Here is a 22,407-nt window from a genome sequence, read left to right on the forward strand (position 1 = left end):
CTAGTTTGAGTCTTTTTATGTACACCAAAAGATTCGTGCGGTTGCGAAACGGTAAAATGATCCGTCAGTGAAGTCGAGTTTCGCTCCTCTACATGTAATCTTCAAAGACAATTTCATACACCTAAAACCAATCAAATATTGTTTGCGAGCCTTAGATTTAATCTTTACATATTCTGAAGGTGCAGGGAATATATGTGTATCGAGTTCGGAGCTGTAGAGGTTCGAGGAGGATACGTGCGATGTTATACAGGATGCTGTATGACATAGCATATCAAGAACTTCCCCTTTGCTGTTAAGTTTGTTAAGAATGAGTTCATTTAAAAAAAACAACAACATAACGTTATTGTTCGGTTAATGTTTTCGGAAAGCAATTTGGTGATTAGTCAGAAATAATCAGTAACAATGTTCCGAAGAATATATAACGTTCATAAGAAATCGAAGAGTAGTTATAAAAAGAGAAATATGCCTTTATTATGTGTCACAGACAAATGCAGCCGGATTTATCTCGGAGTGTTATTTATTATTGCCATCCTTAATGTAGTAAATTAAGGTTTTAGTACACTAAGTGTCGCCTCCCTAACCTAAGTGTTACAAAGGAAGTGTTTGTTACAATAAGGGTTATTTACAAAGTAAGTGTTTGTTACAATAAGGGTTATTTACAAAGTAAGTGTTTGTTACAATAAGGGTTATTTACAAAGTAAGTTTTTGTAACAATAAGGGTTATTTATAAAGTAAGTGTTTGTTACAATAAGGGTTGTTTACAAAGTAAGTGTTTGTTACAATAAAGGTTATTTACAAAGTAAGTTTTTGCAACAATAAGGGTTATTTATAAAGTAAGTGTTGTTACAATAAGGGGTATTTATAAAGTAAGTGTTGTTTCAACAAGGGGTATTTACAAAGTAAGTGTTCGTTACAATAAGGGTTATTTTCAAAGTAAGTGTTTGTTACAATAAGGTTTATTTACAAAGTAAGTGTTCGTTACAATAAGGGATATTTACAAAGTAAGTGTTTCTTACAATAAGGGTTATTTATATAGTAAATGTTTGTTACAATAAGGGTAATTTATAAAGTAAGTGTTTGTTACAATAAGGGGTATTTACAAAGTAAGTGTTCGTTACAATAAGGGTTATTTTCAAAGTAAGTGTTTGTTACAATAAAGGTTATTTACAAAGTAAGTTTTTGTAACAATAAGGGTTATTTATAAAGTAAGTGTTGTTTCAACAAGGGGTATTTACAAAGTAAGTGTTCGTTACAATAAGGGTTATTTTCAAAGTAAGTGTTTGTTACAATAAAGGTTATTTACAAAGTAAGTTTTTGTAACAATAAGGGTTATTTATATAGTAAATGTTTGTTACAATAAGGGTTATCTACAATGTAAGTGTTTGTTACAATAAGGGTTATTTACAAAGTAAGTGTTCGTTACAATAAGGGTTATTTACAATCTAAGTGTTTGTTACAATAAGGGTTATTTACAAAGTAAGTGTTTGTTACAATAAGGGTTATTTATAAAGTAAGTGTTTGTTACAATAAGGGTTATTTATATAGTTAGTGTTTGTTACAATAAGGGTTATTTATAAAGTAAGTGTTTGTTACAATAAGGGTTATTTACAATGTAAGTGTTTGTTACAATAAGGGTTATTTACAAAGTAAGTGTTTGTTACAATAAGGGTTATTTACAAAATAAGTGTTTGTTACAATAAGGGTTATTTATAAAGTAAGTTTTTGTTACAATAAGGGTTATTTATAAAGTAAGTGTTTGTTACAATAAGGGTTATTTATAAAGTTAGTTTTTGTTACAATAAGGGTTATTTACAAAGTAAGTTTTTGTTACAATAAGGGTTATTTACAAAGTAAGTGTTTGTTACAATAAGGGTTATTTACAAAGTAAGTGTTTATTACAATAAGGATTGTTTATAACGTATATTGACGCAGCTTGGGGTCATCACTGCAGCAAATTCCGATAGCATTAAACTAAGTGTTATATCTATAACCGCAAACTATTGTGTAATAAAACAAATTGATGTTGGTATATTCCAGAACATGTTTAATTACGCGCCCGCAAAGCTCGAGTGATATATATATAGGTATTTTCTGACATACGAAAAATTACTTCTGAGTACATTTTAAACTATCTACAAAAACAAGGGTCTAGGTCTTTTATGTTTTCACAAATGACTGACATGGGAGGAAACATCAATCTACATCTAGATCTTCACGACGTCATTAATTCAAACTACTTATGTCTTCCTTGACGTCGGAACATGGGCAGATGTAGACTATGGCAGACTTCTATTCGAGTTCCCAATGCCATATTCATCTAAAGGACTCGTTCATTCTGTGCGATTATACTGTAGTGGTGATGGGGTACAATAAAATTGGGCGATACTTTACTGTCTTTACATTGTAAGTTTTATTTTCAAAAAGAATGTGTTTAATGATCTTTGGGTAATATTTCGATGATATGAACCGTTTTGTGAACAATTTTCTAAAGAGAATATTTTGATTTTTCTTTCCTTTTAAATATGTGTGTACAATTTACTTTAGGGAATATTTGGAATCCCAGGGGATGCATAATTTGAAATATTGAAATCACCGATTCACCGATTTTAGCTTATTTAGACAGTCGGCTAGCGTGGCTCCTTACATCCGATTCCAGATATGGCTGTACCTTTATACAAAGACTACATTCGTTGTATCACACATGCACGCTGCAAATAATATCAATACTATCAACAATCAGGGCCTAATCGGTAACTGTTTCAGATTGAATTTAAGCAGATACAGCTCTCCGAGATTGTTGTCGTAACGAGTATTTACTGTAATTGAAAGGAGGGGTGCCAATTTTGGCCTTCTGGTGGCTATCACCGATACGTTTCATTATTTTTGTATATACAATGTACATACGTTTGGGTTATGCCATCATGATATGACATGAAATTAAGTTCAGCTTGGAGACCATTCCGGGATATGAGGAGGTAAAGTGGGGGACCAAAAATCACGAATGGTCTCATTTTGACAAAACTACATGTTATTTTTTGAAAGTTTTTTCATAATTTTGATGTATTGTGTAACACTAAAGCTGAAAGTAATAAAATGGCCGAAATAAGTAGCACATAGTTGATAAGTAGAACACTATGACCTTGTTATATATTGGCTTAATTATGTCAACAACTCTTACTTTTTTGTGCCTAAATACATAATAGAACCATACACTAATCTTTATTTCAAATACAACTGTAACCGGGGTTTAATGGTACTGTTTGGATAATTACTTGCTTGAGCATCTAGCAGAGTTAGTAATTAAAATGTTGTTGTGAGGAATCTAATACAAACGAGGCAGGTCCTTATCCTTAACTTTAAGTGGTATTCGAAAAGATTGTAATAACAAAACATGATCTGCTGGAAATTTGTCTTTTGAAGAAATGGAAAAATGTATACGTAGGATTCCTTGCTTATCAAGCAATACAAGTTCGTTTTTCGAGTAAATCTAATAGAGTTGCTGAGAAAGTTTATGTTAATAGACGCTTTGTTTGAAGACACACCACATTTCAATACTTTTCATATATCTTATCGTGTAGATAGTTGAGCAACTCGTCACATCCCGTCAGATTCCGTACCAACATCTGAAGGGTACCGGAATCAGCCGAGGTTAGTCGAATGATAGTTGAGTGTGGATGGATATTGAGTTAAATATAGACTTGCTTTGTTTTCATTTCGGATTTCAATAATTTTTGACAAGATAATAAAGACATAATGCTCAGGAGTTTGTTTCGATCTTTTACCTCATTTTTAGACCATGACCGAGGCTGTTTAATCAGCTGTTAAAATATACTCCTGACAAAAAAATGTGTGCAGCAGATTGACTGACAATGCAATACTACAAGAAAGGCATTTACAATGAAACATAGTATTATATTTTGAATTCTTTTATTTCACTTCCTCTCATAGCATCTGGTATCTCAAGACTAATACATACCAATACACATTTGATAAAATTGCGTAATAAAGCACCAACTATACCAACTTGTCGATAGGAACACAATTTGTAGATACTAGAATCAGTCCCATTAACGTTAGGGACGTTGATACTATAGGACCAGTCCTGTTAGGGATGTAGATACTATAGAATCAGTCCTGTTAGTGATGTAGATACTATAGAATCAATCCTGTTAGGGATGTAGATAATATAGAACTAGTCCTGTTAGGGACATATATACTATAGGACTAGTCTTATTAAGGACGTAGAAACTATAGGGTAAATCCTGTTAGAGACGTAAAAATAATATATGATCAGTCCTGTAAGGGACGTATCGTAGATACTATAGTATCAATCCTGTTAGGGACGTGGATACTATATGATCAGTCCTGTTAGGGACGTGGATCATGATCAGTCCTGTAAGTGACGTATAGATATATATACGATCAGTCCTGTTAGGGACGTAGATTTTATACGATCAGTCCTGTTAGGGACGTAGATTTTATACGATCAGTCCTGTTAGGGACGTAGATTTTATACGATCAGTCCTGAGAGGGACGCAGATTTTATACGATCAGTCCTGTTAGGGACGTAGATTTTATACAATCAGTCCTGAGAGGGACGCAGATTTTATACGATCAGTCCTGAGAGGGACGCAGATGTAAGATTTGCTTGACATGGAAATCAAGGTCGATTAATAGAATAGGAACATATATGTGCTTAACAGACTGCGAGCTATATCCTGGCTAGCTAATATATGTCTGTTATGAGGTAGACTAGCTGCTTTCTCATACAAACTTGCAAATTAGTACCAATGATAAGTACATGTAATAATTGGTACAAAACAAAGAGGGGTTTCTGTATACCAAGGTCAACCTTTAACCACTATTGGTACTACTGCTGAAAGCATTATTTTCACAGGTTAACAGACGATGGTTTGTTATTATGATCATCTCGATCAATATGGTTAGTAAATTTTCAACTTGTAAAAGATGCTCATCTTTGAACAGTTTGAAGATCACATCCTCTATTTAGACACATGACAACCACTCTATTGTAAGAATAATAAAGATAATACAAACTAGTTACAGTAACATATCAGAATAAGTGTCACAAATAAACTGTCAAACATTTTAGCATACAATTACATGTATATGCAAGTCCACAAACGCACTTAGTATTTTTAACATACAGCTTACCGGTATTTCTTTTTTCAAAAAGAATTTAATATCTTTGGTACAGCCAGAGTGCTCTGAAGACGGAACATAGAACTATTACATTTATATAAGTCAGGGATGTATAGTGAATAGTGTACAAGTATAACTAGTACATTTATATCGGTAAATGCAACAATAAAACAAACATGCAAAACAATTTTCAGATCAAGTTTTCAGTATATCTGCAAGAAGACACAAAAAACATGACATTGTTGCTTGTACTTTTGTGCGACAATATACTTTCAATAATAAATTTATTAAAGTTTCAGTTAAATATCTGACTTATAAACAGATGACCTTTCCATATGTCATGGCTTCAAATAAATATCAAACATATTCTGCAACATCTTCCAAATATGGTATGTTGTACCGTAAAATGGTACGCATTTTCAAGATTATATATCTATAGTTATATTTTGATGCTGTTCAAAAAAATTACAAGTCTTCAATACAAAGCATTGCAAGCGATTTGTATTCAACAAAACATGAACTCTTTAAGTGAAGCACTTCTTGAAATAAATTAACATCAGTGGTTTTTGTATATTTTTCCTCTGGCGAGTCCTGCACATCCTGTTCTATGACATAAATGGGTAGGGCTGTAACGATACACCGCGGTGCACCGAAAACCGCGCTAAATTGCTTCGGTTCGGTTTACGGTATATTTTTCCGTGTTTCGGTTCGGTTCGGTTTTTAGTATTACATGACTTCCGGAATTTAACCACACGTGTGTAACGTAAACATTTATTCTCCAGCGTCACCTACGATGATAATAAAGGTTTTGAAGGGTTTGTCACCGGTGATGAGGAAATACTACGGTGTAACATAATATGTAATTTTCCAATGAACGGCTTTAATTTTGTGCCCTACGCAAACAGAAACATATCGGCGGACCGAGGTGCACATGTCGTCTGCAGGTGAGGCCGATTTAAACATTGACATTGATACGTTTTGAGCCGATTGATTTCTTCAAACTATATATCGATGATTTAATCATAAACTAGACCGTAGCTAATATATATCTATATGCCGACTGTGACAGTAAATATATTGAATGACGACTTGAAACCTGTAGCAAAACACATGCAATTCTTGATAAAATACCTGACCTTTTTACCTGATAATCTCCGTGTAAATGTACAGCGTCTTATGTCATAAATGAAATTTAGAATCTCTGTTATCATTTGCCAGTCACATTTGCTGACAAAAATAATTTTAAAATTATCTTTATGGTGCTTAAATCCGATTAATTAAAAGTTTCACCTGTACAGGTAAACACTGAAGCACTTTAGAATTGAAAACGTTAATGTAAACTAGAGACAATAACGAACAATTTTCATATAACTTTCATTCACACATAACATATATATTTCAAGTTATGCACATTTGAAATATCAAGTAAATTAATTTATATTTCAACAAGAGTCCCAATGGGCCTGCATCGCTCACCTGGTATAAATCTCACACTTGTAACCTTAAAAGTGATCTAAAATAAAGCTACAGGCAAAATATCAGTATTTATGATTAAAATTCATTAAAAAGACCCTGTGAATTTTTTTTAAAACATTTCACCCCTGTGATTGAAAGTCGAACAAAGTCATTATGTTGAACAAATTTTATAGCCTTTCATCTCAGGATGCAACTTGCAAAGTATCGACATCCTGGGACCCATGGTTATTCAGAAGAGGTCGTTTAAAGATTTTAAACAAATTTGACCCCTGTGACCTTGAATATGGGTGAAGGTCATTTATTTGAACAAACTTTGTAGCCCTTCATCTCAGCATGCATCTGGCCAAATATCATTACCCTGGGCATTTTGGTTTTTGAGAAGAAGTTGTTTAAAAGTTATTAACATATTTGACCCCTGTGACCTTGAATATGAGAGAAGGTCATTCATTTGGACAACCTTTGTAGCCCTTCATCTCAGCATGCATCTGCCCAAATATCATCACCCTGGGCATTTTGGTTTTTGAGAAGAAGTTGTTTAAAAGTTTTTAACATATTTGACCCCTGTGACCTTGAATATGGGAGAAGGTCATTCATTTGTACAACCTTTGTAGCCCTTCATCTCAGCATGCATCTGGCCAAATATCATCACCCTGGGCATTTTGGTTATTGAGAAGAAGTTGTTTAAAGTTTTTAACATATTTGACCCCTGTGACCTTGAATATGAGTGAAGGTCATTCATTTGAACAAAATTTGTAGCCCTTCACCCAAGCATGCTACTGGTTAAATATCATCTCCCTGGGCAGTTTGGTTATCGAGAAGAAGATGTTTAAAGTTTTTAACATATTTGACCCCTGTGACCTTGAAAATGGGTGAAAGTCATTAATTTTAACAAACATTGTAGCCCTTCATCCCAGTTTGCTTCTGACCAAATATCAACACCCTAGGCCTTTCGGTTATTAAGAAGAAGTCGTTTAAAGTAAAATATTCACACCGGACGACGGACGGACGCTGCGCCACGGCATAAGCTCACTTGGCACTTCGTGCCAGGGGAGCTAATAATTAATTCAGCAGTGGTGTCCCTTTACATAATGTACAATCAATGTAGCAGCACTCTCCACTTGCCGCATATATTTCGTAGCTTTAAGTTACAAGTCGGGGAACACATCAAACATGGCGACGCATTTGAAGAGGAAGCATAACATTTCGGCATCCTGTATCGTATCAAAATTTATCGTATCGTGGGAAGATATCGTGATACGTATCGTATCGTGACATAGGTGTATCGTTACAGCCCTATAAATGGGGTTCCACAGGGAAAGCATGAGTCCAAGCAATTGCTATAAACATGATAATGACCTAATCATACAATTTAAATTGATAATGCAAAAACAATATATACTTTCAATGACATGACATGTACATGTATATACTATTAAACAGGCAGAGAGAAGATTTTCTATAAGCTAGAGATACTGAAGAGTATGAATCTAATGGGATTACAAGCTTTCAATTAAATAGGTTAAGATGACAATTTCGTTAACTTGTCGAGGGTAAAAATAAGGATACATGTGTAAAAAGAACATTCAATACACACACTCCATACACCCTCCTCATATCTACCATTGCGAGAGTTTTTATGAGCAACAATTTTCAAATTAAAATACCATTCACCTTAAATAAGAAGTATGCAACAGAACAAACAAACAGCAACAAATAGAAACCCATTTCTTTTTTCCAAATAAATATAGAAATGCATAAATGTAGAATAAAACCCCATCTTCATGACTTAACGTACGACAGAAATAAAATGTACTATCATGGTTTATGTATATCAAATACACCTGAAGATGTGCAGAGAAATATATTATACCACACATTACAACATTTTTGTTGCATTTGTTTATCAATATAGATTAACAGACACGGTTTGCATACTAGGGCTCCAATGAGTAGTAACATATCAGGTCACATACTGAGTCTTCTGGAGAAACCACTGAAGCACTAGGGCTGCATTATGGGAATAACTTGTCAGGTGATTTCAGAGTCTTCTGGAGAAACCACTGAAGCACTAGGGCTGCATTATGGGAATAACTTGTCAGGTGATTTCAGAGTCTTCTGGAGAAACCACTGGTGCACTAGGGATTCGTTAAGGGAATAACTTTCTGATTTTCTGAGACTTCTGTAGCAAGTGTCTACTGTCCATATTATTTCAGTCACCATGGGAAAATTTCAGCCTTTTATCACAGCTATTGGACGCAGTTTTATACACTTTTGGCTGATGCCAGCCCGATGACCTGCAAAATTAATAATTTCTATTGAATCAATTCAAAATAAATACAAATCAACATTTCTAAACAAATTAATTGGCTTATATTAATTTCAAAATTGATTTGAGACATTTTATCTTCCTACAGTAGGTTAATATTTAACAAAGAATGAGAAATTGGCAAAGCTGATGAACTTACATGTATCAACAACATCTGTAACATTTTTGTAGGATTGTGGAGCCTGTTAGAGAATAGAAAAAACATTTATGTTTTATATACATGTTTTATGCAAACAAATTAATTGTGAAACAGAATTCAAGTCTAACTCAATCCATGGCATAGCTCATTGACATTTGAGACCATAACAGATCATATTCTGGTAAGTACCTGTATATCATTTTCATGCATTCTTAGTAAAGAGTATGAAGAAATCTGAATGTTTTAAGTGCACGGGCCGATTGACCTTTAAGGTCATAGATTAAAGCCCCCAGACATACAAAAAACATCTTTTTACCACCCCCCACCCCCACCCCCCCAAGCATATACACATGCACATACACATGATGGTATAAAAGTGGAACATCAAGTTAGCAATTGATTAGGATACTTTTTTTCGTTACTCAGAAAATCTGCATCAATTTTTAAGGATACCTTAAATTTTCTCTGAAAATGACAAGTTTTATTAAATTTGATTTTCATTTTATTAGCGACAAGGAAAGTTGTATGAAGTTTGAGGTTGGTATAATGCCTATTGACCCCAGCAGTTCTTACCTCTTCCATGACAAGTTTTGGGGAGGCCACTCGGATACTGATTCCCTTCTCCGCCAGGGAATTTAGGACATCTGTGTAATCCAGATTACGTCGGGACTTAGCACGAGATAAAGCCCGACCCTTTATAAGAAACAAATAAGAAGAAAAACCATCAGAATAAAGACAAGCCATTCAGATTGATATGTCTTGCCTGTGCTCCGCTTTTACCGTCAATGAACATATCAGAGAAATTAACTTAATAGCAAAAACAATGTTAATTGAGATGCTGACAAAGTCAATGGACCATGAAAGGTAAACTGCATCCAGCATTTGATGTATGTGTTGAGATGTACTACCTAAGATGCATCTATGGTCCAAGTTTGGTTGATGTAACACTTAATATACTTTCAGTCAAACTAACTTAAACGCAAAAACGTAATGTTGAACACCACCGCCCGAAAAGCACCACCTTAGTCTCGCTCCGCTACTTTGTGGCGACAAGACAAAAACGACACAAGCAGCAACAATTGGTTAACATTTGTTTTCCACACATTTACCACAAAGATATGGTCACAACACAAGATGCAGAGTGAGTTGAATGGTTTCCAGCAAATTTATAAATTTCAGAATGTATAATAATCTAAAAAGTTATTTGAAAAAGAAACATTAAAGAGAGCATTTTAAAGTATATCTGTATTCATTATGACATAAACTGCCTATATCATAAACTTGCTTAAATTGTCCAAATAATTTACTCACCGCGCCATGACAAGTTGTTCCGAAAGTTTCCACCATACCCTGCTCTGTACCTGTCAGTACATAGCTACAGGTCCCCATGGTACCTCCGATCAAAACAGGCTGGCCTGTCAACTAAAAAAAACCATCAGCTTTACAAATATCCATGGTACTTATTCAACAGCATTGCACATGAGAACATAAATTACAGAGAATGAATAATATGAAGTTCATATCAAATGTTCCTGCGAGATGAACTTCCAATGTGTAACAGGAAAGGACAAAATGCAACAGCCAGACTAATATCGGAACCTGAAACCTCCAAACTGTAGACGAATGATCTAACCAAATGAACTACAATAACACCAGTGTTTACCCCATCCCATTCTACGACATTCCTCTTACCTTCAATAAAACTTTCACCACAAAGACACAAGACACCCTATACCATCTTTAGTGAGTATATCTAGTTGGTGACCATTGTAACAGAAGCAATTATTTTTTCAATGCATCAGCTTGGCGTCCAACCCATAACCTCTGGTTCATTAGCCTGGATTTCAAATGAATGAGCTGAAGAAAACTTCTCCCCAGCAATTATGAAACAAGTTATTTCAACTTATATTAATTACTCTTGTTAGCCTGAATGTTAGCGCATGGAGGGTCTTAATGTAGGTGGAAAACGGAGTGCCCAGAGAAAACCCACATGGCCGGGCAGGTGACCCCATACCTTTTCATATCCGATCAGGGAATCCATATCCGATCAGGGAATCCAACCCCGGCCGCCTTGGTGGAAGGCAAGTGCACTATCCCCTGCACCACCCAACCAGTGTTTTACAAGGATGACACATGTATCAGCAGTGTGTTATGTAAGACTTACCTGGTAGTCCACAGGGATGAGGGGATGATGAGGTGGGAAAGCACGTGTCGAACCCTTCCTGTGTACCAGTAGCGTCTTCTGCTTCCCATCCAAAAAGTGTTCCTCCACTTTGGCTATGTTGTGTGACACGTCATATATCACATGCATGTCTAGGTCATCTGGTGAGGTGTTGAACATTTTAGAGAAAGCCTAAAAATACATAAAAACAATAAATGTCTTTAACTTGTTCACCCCTGAACTTTCATAATAAACTATGCCAACCTTTGAATTGGAAGAGTTAAAATGTGTCTTCAGGGGTGAATGAGTTAAGATTAATATTAAAATGCATTTTGTATAAAATTATGTCTAGATCAAGTGTAAGCTATATACTTTAATATTTTATTTGTCATATAATTATGAAATGTCACTGAATTGAAATACACTGTATTTCTACCATTATTGATAATTTATATATTTTGACTGAAATAAATATAATTTATAATGTTTCGAAATGTTTTGTTTTTTTCATAAAGTGCTTGGGAAAATTCCTTTATGAAGTATCCAATAATTTCTTTATAAATTGAGTAAAAGGTCATCAATATACATCCTACACTATTTGAAGTCATACTAAATCTTTTGGTGCACCTGCACTTGAACATCTGGAGTGGAAGGTCATACTGGAGTGTGATGTTGACCTAGACTTACATGTCTGGAGAAGTAGGTGGTGATACTAAAGGGTGTGGTTGATTCTGACTTACCTGTCGGGACAGGAAGGACATATCGGAGTGTGAGCATAAGGATGATCTAAACTTACCTGTCGGGACAGGAAAGACATATCAGTGTGAGCATGAGGATGATCTAAACTTACCGGTCGGGACAGTAAGAACATAATGAAAGTGATTTTGACCTCCACTTTCCTGTCGCGACAGGAAGGACATAATGAAAGTGATTTTGACCTTGCCTTACCTGTCGGGACAGGAAGGACATATCAGTTTGAGCATGAGGATGATCTAAACTTACCTGTCTGGACAGGAAGGACATATCGATGTGAGCATGAGGATGATCTAAACTTACCGGTCGGGACAGGAAGGACATAATGAAAGTGATTTTGACCTCCACTTACCTGTCGCGACAGGAAGGACATAATGAAAGTGATTTTGACCTCGAATTACCTGTTGGGACAGGAAGGGCATATCGGAGCGTGAGCATGATGATGATCTAAACTTACCTGTCGGGACAGTAAGAACATAATGAAAGTGATTTTGACCTCCACTTTCCTGTCGCGACAGGAAGGACATAATGAAAGTGATTTTTACCTCGACTTACCTGTTGGGACAGGAAGGGCATATCGGAGTGTGAGCATGATGATGATCTAGACTTACCTGTCGGGACTGGAAGGACATATCTGAGTGTGAGCATGAGGATGATATAAACTTACCTGTCGGGACAGGAAGGACATTATGAAAGTGATTTTGACCTTGACTTACCTGTCGGGACAGGAAGGACATCTCGGAGTGTGAGCATGAGGATGATCTAAACTTTCCTGTCGGGACAGGAAGGACATATCGGTGTGAGCATGAGGATGATCTAAACTTACATGTCGGGACAGTAAGAACATAATGAAAGTGATTTTGACCTCCACTTACCTGACGGGACAGGAAGGACATAATGAAAGTGATTTTTACCTCGACTTACCTGTTGGGACAGGAAGGGCATATCGGAGCGTGAGCATGATGATGATCTAAACTTACCTGTCGGGACAGGGAGGACATATCGGAGTGTGAGCATGAGGATGTTCTAAACTTACCTGTCGGGACAGGAAGGACGTATCTGAGTGTGAGCATGAGGATGATCTAAACTTTCCTGTCGGGACAGGAAGGACATATCGGTGTGAGCATGAGGATGATCTAAACTTAACTGTCGGGACAGGAAGGACATATCGGAGTTTGAGCATGAGGGTGATCTAACCTTACCTGTCGGGACAGGAAGGACATATCTGAGTGTGAGCATGAGGATGATCTAAACTTACATGTCGGGACAGTAAGAACATAATGAAAGTGATTTTGACCTCCACTTTCCTGTCGCGACAGGAAGGACATAATGAAAGTGATTTTTACCTCGACTTACCTGTTGGGACAGGAAGGGCATATCGGAGCGTGAGCATGATGATGATCTAAACTTACCTGTCGGGACAGGGAGGACATATCGGAGTGTGAGCATGAGGATGATCTAAACTTTCCTGTCGGGACAGGAAGGACATATCGGTGTGAGCATGAGGATGATCTAAACTTAACTGTCGGGACAGGAAGGACATATCGGAGTGAGATCATGAGGATAATCTAAACTTACCTGTCGGGACAGAAAGGACATATCTGAGTGTGAGCAGGAGGATGATCTAAACTTACCTGTCGGGACAGTAAGAACATAATGAAAGTGATTTTGACCTCGACTTAGCTGTTGGGACAGGAAGGGCATATCGGAGTGTGAGCATGAGGATGATCTAAACTTACCTGTCGGGACAGTAAGAACATAATGAAAGTGATTTTGACCTCCACTTACCTGTCGCGACAGGAAGGACATAATGAAAGTGATTTTGACCTCGACTTACCTGACGGGACAGGAAGGACATAAAAAAAATGTGATTTTGACCATGACTTACCTGTCGGGAGAGAAAGGTCATACTGGAGCGGTTGACCCATGCGTAGTTGGCAGCCCCCGCCATTCCCTTGAGATAATCCTGTCCTTCTGCCGAGTTAATCCTAGCACAGGCCAACTGTCGATCATTCACATCTATCTTGTCACGCTTCATAGCCTTCTCCATGGCAACAAGGGCATCTATTTGGATACATATGTTAAACATTGATTAAAATAAACAGCTTAAACATTTAATTTTTTCACATTGCACTTTTCATTTTTGTAATACTATAATATTTTATATACTTTAAAAATTAATCTTATGTTTTTTTTAAATATTCGCTTTCGATTCAGATTTCTACTTTCAGATGGTCCATTTTTCCTTTTCGTAAATCAGATAGATAAATTCTAATAAATCTGAAGCTATATAACTAAACCATTTTGACAAAGTTAACAACAACAAATGATAGTGAAAACATTGACCACTCATAACAGTGAGATACGTGACACTAACAACACATACCTGTTGCTACCTGATGCCCAAGTCCTCGACTTCCACAATGGATCATCATACAAACTTGACCTTTGCACTCAATGCCCATTTTCTTGGCTGCGGCTTCATTGTAAATTTCATCCACTACTTGTATTTCAGCATAATGGTTCCCAGCTCCGAGTGTTCCAAGCTACAAGTAAAATCAATTTTACTTCATTTATGGCTGGAACTATACGCATGTGGAGGATTGAAAGTAGCCAATATTATCAACGAGAGACAAACCCCTTTTCCTGGCCCGAACACAGACTTTGTTGGGGTCTGTGTGTAACATAAACCTACCTGAGACAAACCTCTTTACTTGGCCCGAGCACTGACTTTGTTTGGATATGCCTGTAACATAAAACTTACCTGTGGCAGACCTCTTTTCTTGGCCTGAGCACTGACTTTGTTTGGGTCTGTGTGTAACATAAACCTACCCGAGACAAACCTCTTTACTTGGCCCGAGCACCGACTTTGTTTGGATATGCCTGTAACATAAAACTTACCTGTGGCAGACCTCTTTTCTTGGCCCGAGCACTGACTTTGTTTGGGTCTGCCTGTAGCATACGTCCATATTCCTCGCAGTGTTCTTTGTCTTCAGCCCAGGCATATCCTGTGAAATCAATGGACATTTATTAAACTTTTGTTTGTTTGGTTGATATTAATTTAAAACAAGATAACTTATATGATAATATTTAGGTAGCTTCTAGTAATTAACAGATACAGAAAAAACTCAAATGATCTGTACTGGCTGGCATCCATAGTTTTTAAGGTTATGCTCTGTAAAAAAAGAGGAAATTTGCAGAGATGTTGAGTCAATAAATAATTTTAATAAAGGAAGGGAGACAATCGCAAACATTTTGTGTTAATGTAATACATAGTAGCACAGAACTTCCTTTAATACAATTTTGAAATATTTACGGATGCATTTAATTTTCTATTTTCAGTACATATGGAAACTTCAATTTTTGTTTTTATAAATGTGACTGAAAACAAAGTTTATACACAGTACAGAACATTTTTAATTGTAACTGTGGCAGCTTTGGTCAATATGATAAAACAACACGGTCATTTGCAACACTGTGTTGAGTTATCCTGATCCCCTTCAGTGGAGCTGTAGGAATAGGCCTGTCCGCCATGTCTGCTGATCAAGATAAACTTATTAATGTAACACTGTACTGTCTGCACGGTGTCTTTCACTTGTCTTTTTGTCTTCCTTTTGTTTGTTGATATGGTACAATAGATATATATTGACAATATGGGTAAATATAAGTATATGTATCAATGCATTATTTAAGATAACCCACTCAGACAGTGAATGTTTTATAAATTCTTCCTAGCAAAGATAAAATTACATTCCATACATAAAGATGCCTGAACTGACTGAATTTTAAATTCTTCCTTAAATTTTTATTGTACATACCTTCTCGCAGTGACCAGTCCATTCCCATTTCTAATGCTTCCTCCAAGTTCCTGATAAAAATCACAAATCAACAATTACAGGGAAGGGTATAACAATAGTTTTATGATCATCCATACATGTATATCACCTGATCAGAGTTGTAAGACACATCAAAGATTTATAGGTGACTGATAAAACTCAAACACATCCAAAATTGATATATGACAAACAAAACTAGGACACATCAAAAGATTTTGAACATCATTCCAAAACTAGAGGGATCTCAGGTCACAAAGAGATGTTTTAAAGCCAGTTGACCCCAAGTGTCATCAGAAATAAAATACAGTTATGTGCCAAATTTCTAACTTACAATACACATTATATTGCTTTGACCTTTATGTGTGCAGTGTATTTAAATTAGTTGATGATATGTAAAGCAAAAATGTCAAACATGTATAGTACCATAAACCCTTTCTTAAAAAAAGTAACACTTCACTTTCAAATGTTTAACTTATTTTTATAAAAACTTAAAATCAGAGTTTTTTAAGGAAGTAGAATTTATGTATCTGTAACCCTATGTCAGTGGATCTATATATACTACTTCATATAGAGAGCTTTACCAACTAATGATATAATCCTACATGTAAACACAATGGTGGGTCTTACTGTGCTGTCATGGGAATGATGCCCTTAGAGCCAACACCCACTGGTATATGGTCAAAAATACACTGGGCAAGCTGCTCCTTGACCGGTTGGACATCCTCCTCCATCAGGTTTGTCCGTAGCAGCCGGACTCCGCAATTGATGTCAAAACCTACACCTCCAGGGGAGACAACTGCCTCAGGATTTCCCATGTCAAATGCTGCCATATTACCTGATGAAATGTGTTTTAATTTATTTTAAAATCATATTGTTGCCACATTTTGTGTGTTTTTATCCATGATATTTATTATGGTTCTAAGGTTTATAACTGGAAAAGAATGTCCCTTTTTTCCAATTTGTCTTGTCCTTGAATGTGACAGTAAGTTCAAGATGAATGAAAAGCATAAAGTACATTGTTGTTAATGATATTTGGGAGAAATAAACATTTGCTTAAGCCTTTGGTAAGCAGACACAAATATTTCAGGAAACGGTATAGTGTCTGGTTGGCTCAGCCATTATAGCTATCGCTAGCACTTAATAGTGTCCCTAGATTTTTAACACAATTACATTAAATTTGAAGTAAAATACATGAAGTTTAATACAGTAATTTGTAAATAGGATGTACGTGTATTTCAAAACCTGCAATGTAATCAGCTTTGTCAATATTAAACTGGATTATCCTAGATTCCACTTTGAAGTTCAAATCGATAAAAATTTGAATCTTCTATTTAATGCATAAACTTACAACTTCAGCATCATCAGGACTTCTATAAGCGATGTTATGAATAGTGACTGACATTATCAACTTGGCGATGTACAATTCTTCTTTCCCAATGCCAGGGGCTAATAGCTATAGGTTTATATAAGCAATGGCTACATGTGTAAACCAATTTTTGTATCAAAATCAGCAAAAAGAAAACAATAATTATATTGTCGACTCTCAAATACTCTTATTTGTAGACAAACAAATTATTTACTTTGGACCTCAGTTTTGAATGGCTGATGTTATGGCACTTTGTAAGGACCTGTAGGAAAAAGTGTATTACTATAAAAGTTTTGGTCAGACAAGTAAAATTTCCCCGATTCACCAAAAGGTCAGTATTGTACATGTACAGCCCTGTAGTAGATGTGACTTCCTTACCTATTGCAAATCCATAACCAGAGTGGACATCAGGTAGACCTATGGATTTCTGAAGGTAAATAAAAAAGACATCATTTTGCAATAAACACCTAACCTAAACCATTTCATTGATAATATCAGATGATGGAAATATTTTATTTTTTGTTTCTTTTGCCTTGCAATTGACATCTTAAGAAAAAATGAACAGTCTGAAACTGTAGTAAACTGTAATGGTTACATTGCATTTTGAAAATAGTTTATGACAATGGGTTAAAAGTTCAGGTGTAAGTAAATAAGTATGGAAATTATGAGACACTTGTAAGTATATATACAGTACCCCAACAATTCCAGGCAGAGCCGCTACATTGCCAATCTGTTTCATTCCAGGTAGAAATCCTCCATAGCCTTGTGAACGACAGGATTGTTTCAATTCATCAAACATAAGCTTTTCTAAGGATTCATTTGCATAAAAGATTCCCTCAACCTGAAAATAAAACCAGAGCGATAATTGAGTTATTTATATACATCTTGTATTAGCATTTTATTAGAACAAAAAAACTTTGTAAATACTATGTAAGTTTGATTACTATAACATTTTGTTTATTTTGGACTTCTAGAGCTGGAACACAATGTTTTTGTTGCTTTCTGAGAATGAGCTAATGTCTAATTAAAAACAGCAACCTATCATCATTACTGGAATCACTGTGCATTAAATTTGAAATTAGTCTAAATGTATTGTTGATGGATACCTGCATGCAGACCCAAAACACAAAAATTACTATTTAGAACATATCTCACCTTCATATTGGGTACAAAGCCTTTCTTTATGCGCCATGTATTAGCATCCATCTTCTCTAAGAACCCCAGCTCCTCTTGATATGTCCGCACAGCCATACTGCGACTAAATTCAAATGAAAATGCAAATAACATTATGAAGTGGTCTCAAATAATACTGTTTATCAACCAAATCTATGGGTCATTTCAATTATCACTTTCTTTGAGTTTACTTTTCTGCTACCTGGTATGGTCTACAAGGTTTCATCAGTACAAAGCTTAACAAAGTTAAAGGCCTTTCAAAAATAAATTCTGTTCCCTATCTTATACATTTGTACATCTCAATTGATTCCCCTCAAACTCTTCTGTATTAGGTAGATAGTTGTAATTTCCTTATTCTTTCTCTGAATATTCTACGTCATCCATCCCTCGTAGATATACTGTGTTGTGTGGCGAGTAGATATACTGTGTTGTGTGGCGACATCGTACACTTTCTAACTTGTCTGTACTTTACATGGTATGGTGATTATATTGATCTAACCTATTCCAAATGGTTTTGTCTTCACAACGCTAAGGAAGATGGTATCCAAAGATGGTGGTGCCATTTAAAGTCAACATTCAAGCATACAGCATGACATCAAGCACTGAGTTGGCCAATTCTACCATTTTGCTTCTAGTATATGGTCCTCAGAATGTGAGAAATCAATAACTCCGGATCCAATGCCTTTTTCTTGATTGATGTAACCAATACATTTCCTTGTATCTGAATCTGAAAAGATACATCGCTGGAATCTAATTCCTGGCATTAACCCGATGGATGAGAGAGACTGCAGCTACTTGGTGGTCCAATCTCTAGTTGATTTACATTCCCTAATTGTTTGTACAAAGAAGCTGTCTGTTCTCTTTCCCTGGACTTGTTCGCCCCACAGATGAAACCTGCTGCTCCCTTCTGGATCCATTCCAGTTTTAAGATGTCTGATTTTAAGTAGGGGTCCCATATGATCACACTATATGTAGACCTAACAAGTGATACATAAGCATTTGGTATGATTTAGAGCCTACTAGCAGTGATGTGCTGAAATTGGTTTAAAATCATAATCCTTAAATTGATAATTGGAAGTAGTAATCCGATCGATAGCATAATCGGTATATAATCTTTTGGGACTGAATACCCAAATGAAGTGATAACACTACTACAACAGCAATAGACATAGTTGTTCACTAAACATTCTGTATCTGTAGTTATACGGCGCAGGGTCCCTCAGGACATGTATCCCGTCGGTGGAGGAGTGCAAGGTAATCTAGTAGTTCTGAAGGGGGAGGGTTCCTTTGAAACTCTCCACCGTGGTACTATGCATGGGGAAATCGGTCAGATGTTTCCAGTCAATAGGAGTGTTATTGAGTTTTTAAATTGTTCTGTTTTACAGTTCTGGGCTTTGAAACATTTAAGAGAACTTTATTATAGGTGTAATTTTCAACAGTATTATTATAATGATAGTCACTAAAATCCTGCAGACGAATTTTACGTTAATTTCCGGCAACTGGTGTCAGGAACTAATGCGAAGGTAAGGTGGCACCACACCCTCGACCACTATATAGAACATAAACAGGCGAAGCAAACGACGTCCTTCTGCTAGTGGGGACAGGCCTGCGTCTCTTAACATTTTGGTCATGCATCCTTCTTCTCGTGAATGAAAGTCTCCGGAGATAAACCTTGCTGCCCTCCTTTGCACTTGCTCGAGTCTGTTTATGTCTTGATGTACGTAGGGGTCCCAGACAACTGATCCGTACTCAAGGATGGACCTAACAAGGCACAAGTAGGCTGTTCTACGACATTCAGTTGGGCAACGTTTGAGGGGTCTGGTGATAAAACCGAGCGAGCAATTCGCTTTGTTGACGGTTTTGTTGATGTTGGAGTTCCATTTCAGATTATCAGATATGGTGATACCAAGGTAAGGTCTTTCGGAAGTCTGTTGTAAGATGTGTTAAATTCACCTAGTTTGCAAAACTGAGGTTTCTTGCGGTCTATATGCAGAACGGTACACTTCTTAGCATTAAATGACATCCCCCATGCTTCAGCCCATTTTTCCAATTTAATGAGATCTTCTTGTAATTTGGTGGTGTCCCGGGGTGTTCTTATCTTCCAGTAAAGGAGGCGGTCGTCTGCAAATAGACGTACTTGTGAGGATACTGAATCAGGTAGATCGTTTATATGGCAGAGAAAAAGCAGGGGGCCAAGTTCTGTTCCCTGCGGAACTCCGGATAATACTGATGATCTCTGAGAGTGTTCACCATCAACGACTACTCTCATGTCACAGTCACACAAAAAGGATGTCAGCCATTGATGGACAGGTCCGGGATCCATCAATACCGTAATTCCTCATCTTGAAAAGCATCTCTCTGTGGGGCACGGTGTCGAAGGCTTTCGAGAAGTCTAAGACTATGAAGTCCGTTTGGCGTGCCTGAATAATCATGGTTCTTTAGGAGTTCATGCATATACATTAGTATATTATGCAACTACTAACAATATTGATCTTGTTTAGACTTTCAGTCGCTAGGTACATAAACATACCAAGCGACTGGAAGTCGCACAATATTATTATTAGTGCCCCTTTTCATCCAAACATTGTCTCTCACCCGGCTCTGGATGCCTTTAAATTAGAGCTCTAGAAATTAAAAATTTAAATATTGCCTGCTGACTGTTCACGCCGTTGCATAATCACCATTTTTGATCTTGTAAATGGCCCAGTGAGTTGACCGGCGGAGATCATGTGCGTCTTTACCAACTTCAATGTTATGAGCATTATTTCAGCTATCAATTAAAACGTCAATATCAAAAAAATCTAAACTAACTTAAAAATAAATTGCCAACGTATCTTTACCTGTATGACAGTATCTAAATAAAGTTGTGGAGATAATTTCACTGTGTAAGCAATAATCCTTTTTTCGTCGTGCAATCTTCAACCGGAAATAGAGCTTTTATATGTAAGCACAAAAGACGGAAAACGAATGACGGATTTCGGAACACCTAGGGTACATTCGCGTATCCGGTTGAAACGGTTGAACCGGTTGAACATGTAAAGAAAACGACAGGTACAGATTTGGACCAAGGCGGGCCTCAGGAAAATTTGGTACGTGTAGATTGAGGGGTCCATACGGACCTGACCGAAACTAAAATGCTGACTATTGCCAATTGGCGTATTTCTTTCTTAAACAATGTCAAGTTACATGTAATTTTTAAGAAACGTTATGTAATTTAGTGGACGCGTGGGAAAAGGGCATAATATTCTTGATACATTGTTTTTTATTCTCCGAAACTGTGGATTATTAGCTCTGCTTACAGAACGGTCCCATTGTGTTCGTTTATCGTGGAAAATTTATGCGCCACACGTACCGTTTCAACCGGTAACACGAATGTAGCCCTAGGCTACATTCGCGTATCCGGTTCAAACGGTTGAACCGGTTGAACCTGTAAAGAAAACGACAGGTACAGATTTGGACCGAGGCTGACCTCAGGAAAATTTGATACGTGGAGATTGAGGGGTCCAGACGTACCTGGCCGAAACTAAACTGCTGAATATTGCTAGTTAGCGTTATTTCTTTCTAAAACAATGTCAAGCCACATGTAGTTTTTAAGATACGATATGTAATTTAGTGGACGCGTGAGAGATGGGCATAATATTCTTGATACATTGTTTTTTATTCTCCGAAACTGTGGATTATTAGCTCTGCTTACAGAACGGTCCAATTGTGTTCGTTTATCGTGGAAAATTTCTGCGCCACACGTATCGTTTCAACCGGGATACGCGAATGTAGCCATATTTAACACTGAAACAAAATTCTTTGGTAATAGTGTGTCACGCTTGGAATCACACAGTAGGTTAGTGCTGGTAATGACTGTACGTTAACGTTTATGGCAACCGAGACACTCAAAAAATATAGAAAATATCGACTTCTTAACTGCAAAATATCCAAACATCAGAGACATTCATAAGGCTAAAAAAGGATCAGTGTGCGTCACCTTTGTGGACGAGACCACATGTAGGGACCTGAACA

General features: G+C 36.5%; 1 protein-coding gene across 1 annotated transcript; it reads right to left on the minus strand.

The window, feature by feature from the left end:
- Nucleotides 1–7,659: 7,659 nt before the first annotated feature.
- LOC110462262 (tRNA-splicing ligase RtcB homolog) lies at nt 7,660–21,317 on the minus strand. Its single transcript, XM_021516163.1, has 14 exons — nt 21,234–21,317; nt 18,376–18,478; nt 17,915–18,061; nt 17,599–17,647; nt 16,482–16,689; nt 15,837–15,886; nt 14,920–15,026; nt 14,405–14,564; nt 13,907–14,082; nt 11,269–11,457; nt 10,416–10,526; nt 9,678–9,797; nt 9,105–9,147; nt 7,660–8,933 (listed from the first exon to the last, which is right to left on the minus strand). Exons 2-14 carry the CDS (start codon nt 18,469–18,471, stop codon nt 8,869–8,871), a joined length of 1,521 nt encoding a protein of 506 aa, XP_021371838.1. The 5' UTR covers nt 18,472–18,478; nt 21,234–21,317; the 3' UTR covers nt 7,660–8,868.
- Between the last annotated feature and the right edge of the window lie 1,090 nt (nt 21,318–22,407).

Source organism: Mizuhopecten yessoensis, unplaced genomic scaffold (assembly GCF_002113885.1).
Source record: "Mizuhopecten yessoensis strain PY_sf001 unplaced genomic scaffold, ASM211388v2 scaffold10765, whole genome shotgun sequence".
NCBI classification, from domain to species: Eukaryota; Metazoa; Mollusca; class Bivalvia; order Pectinida; family Pectinidae; genus Mizuhopecten; species Mizuhopecten yessoensis.

What these genes read in the sequence shown, in the direction of transcription:
- LOC110462262 (XM_021516163.1), bottom strand. Translation starts at nt 18,471, where the DNA reads ATGGCTGTGCGGACATATCAAGAGGAGCTGGGGTTCTTAGAGAAGATG. An exon ending in GCTTTGTACCCAATATGAAG is followed by an intron (nt 18,062 to 18,375) that starts GTGAGATATGTT and finishes TTTTATTTTCAG; the next exon opens with GTTGAGGGAATCTTTTATGC. An exon ending in TGACCTTTCTCTCCCGACAG is followed by an intron (nt 11,458 to 13,906) that starts GTAAGTCATGGT and finishes ATGTATTTTTAG; the next exon opens with GCTTTCTCTAAAATGTTCAA.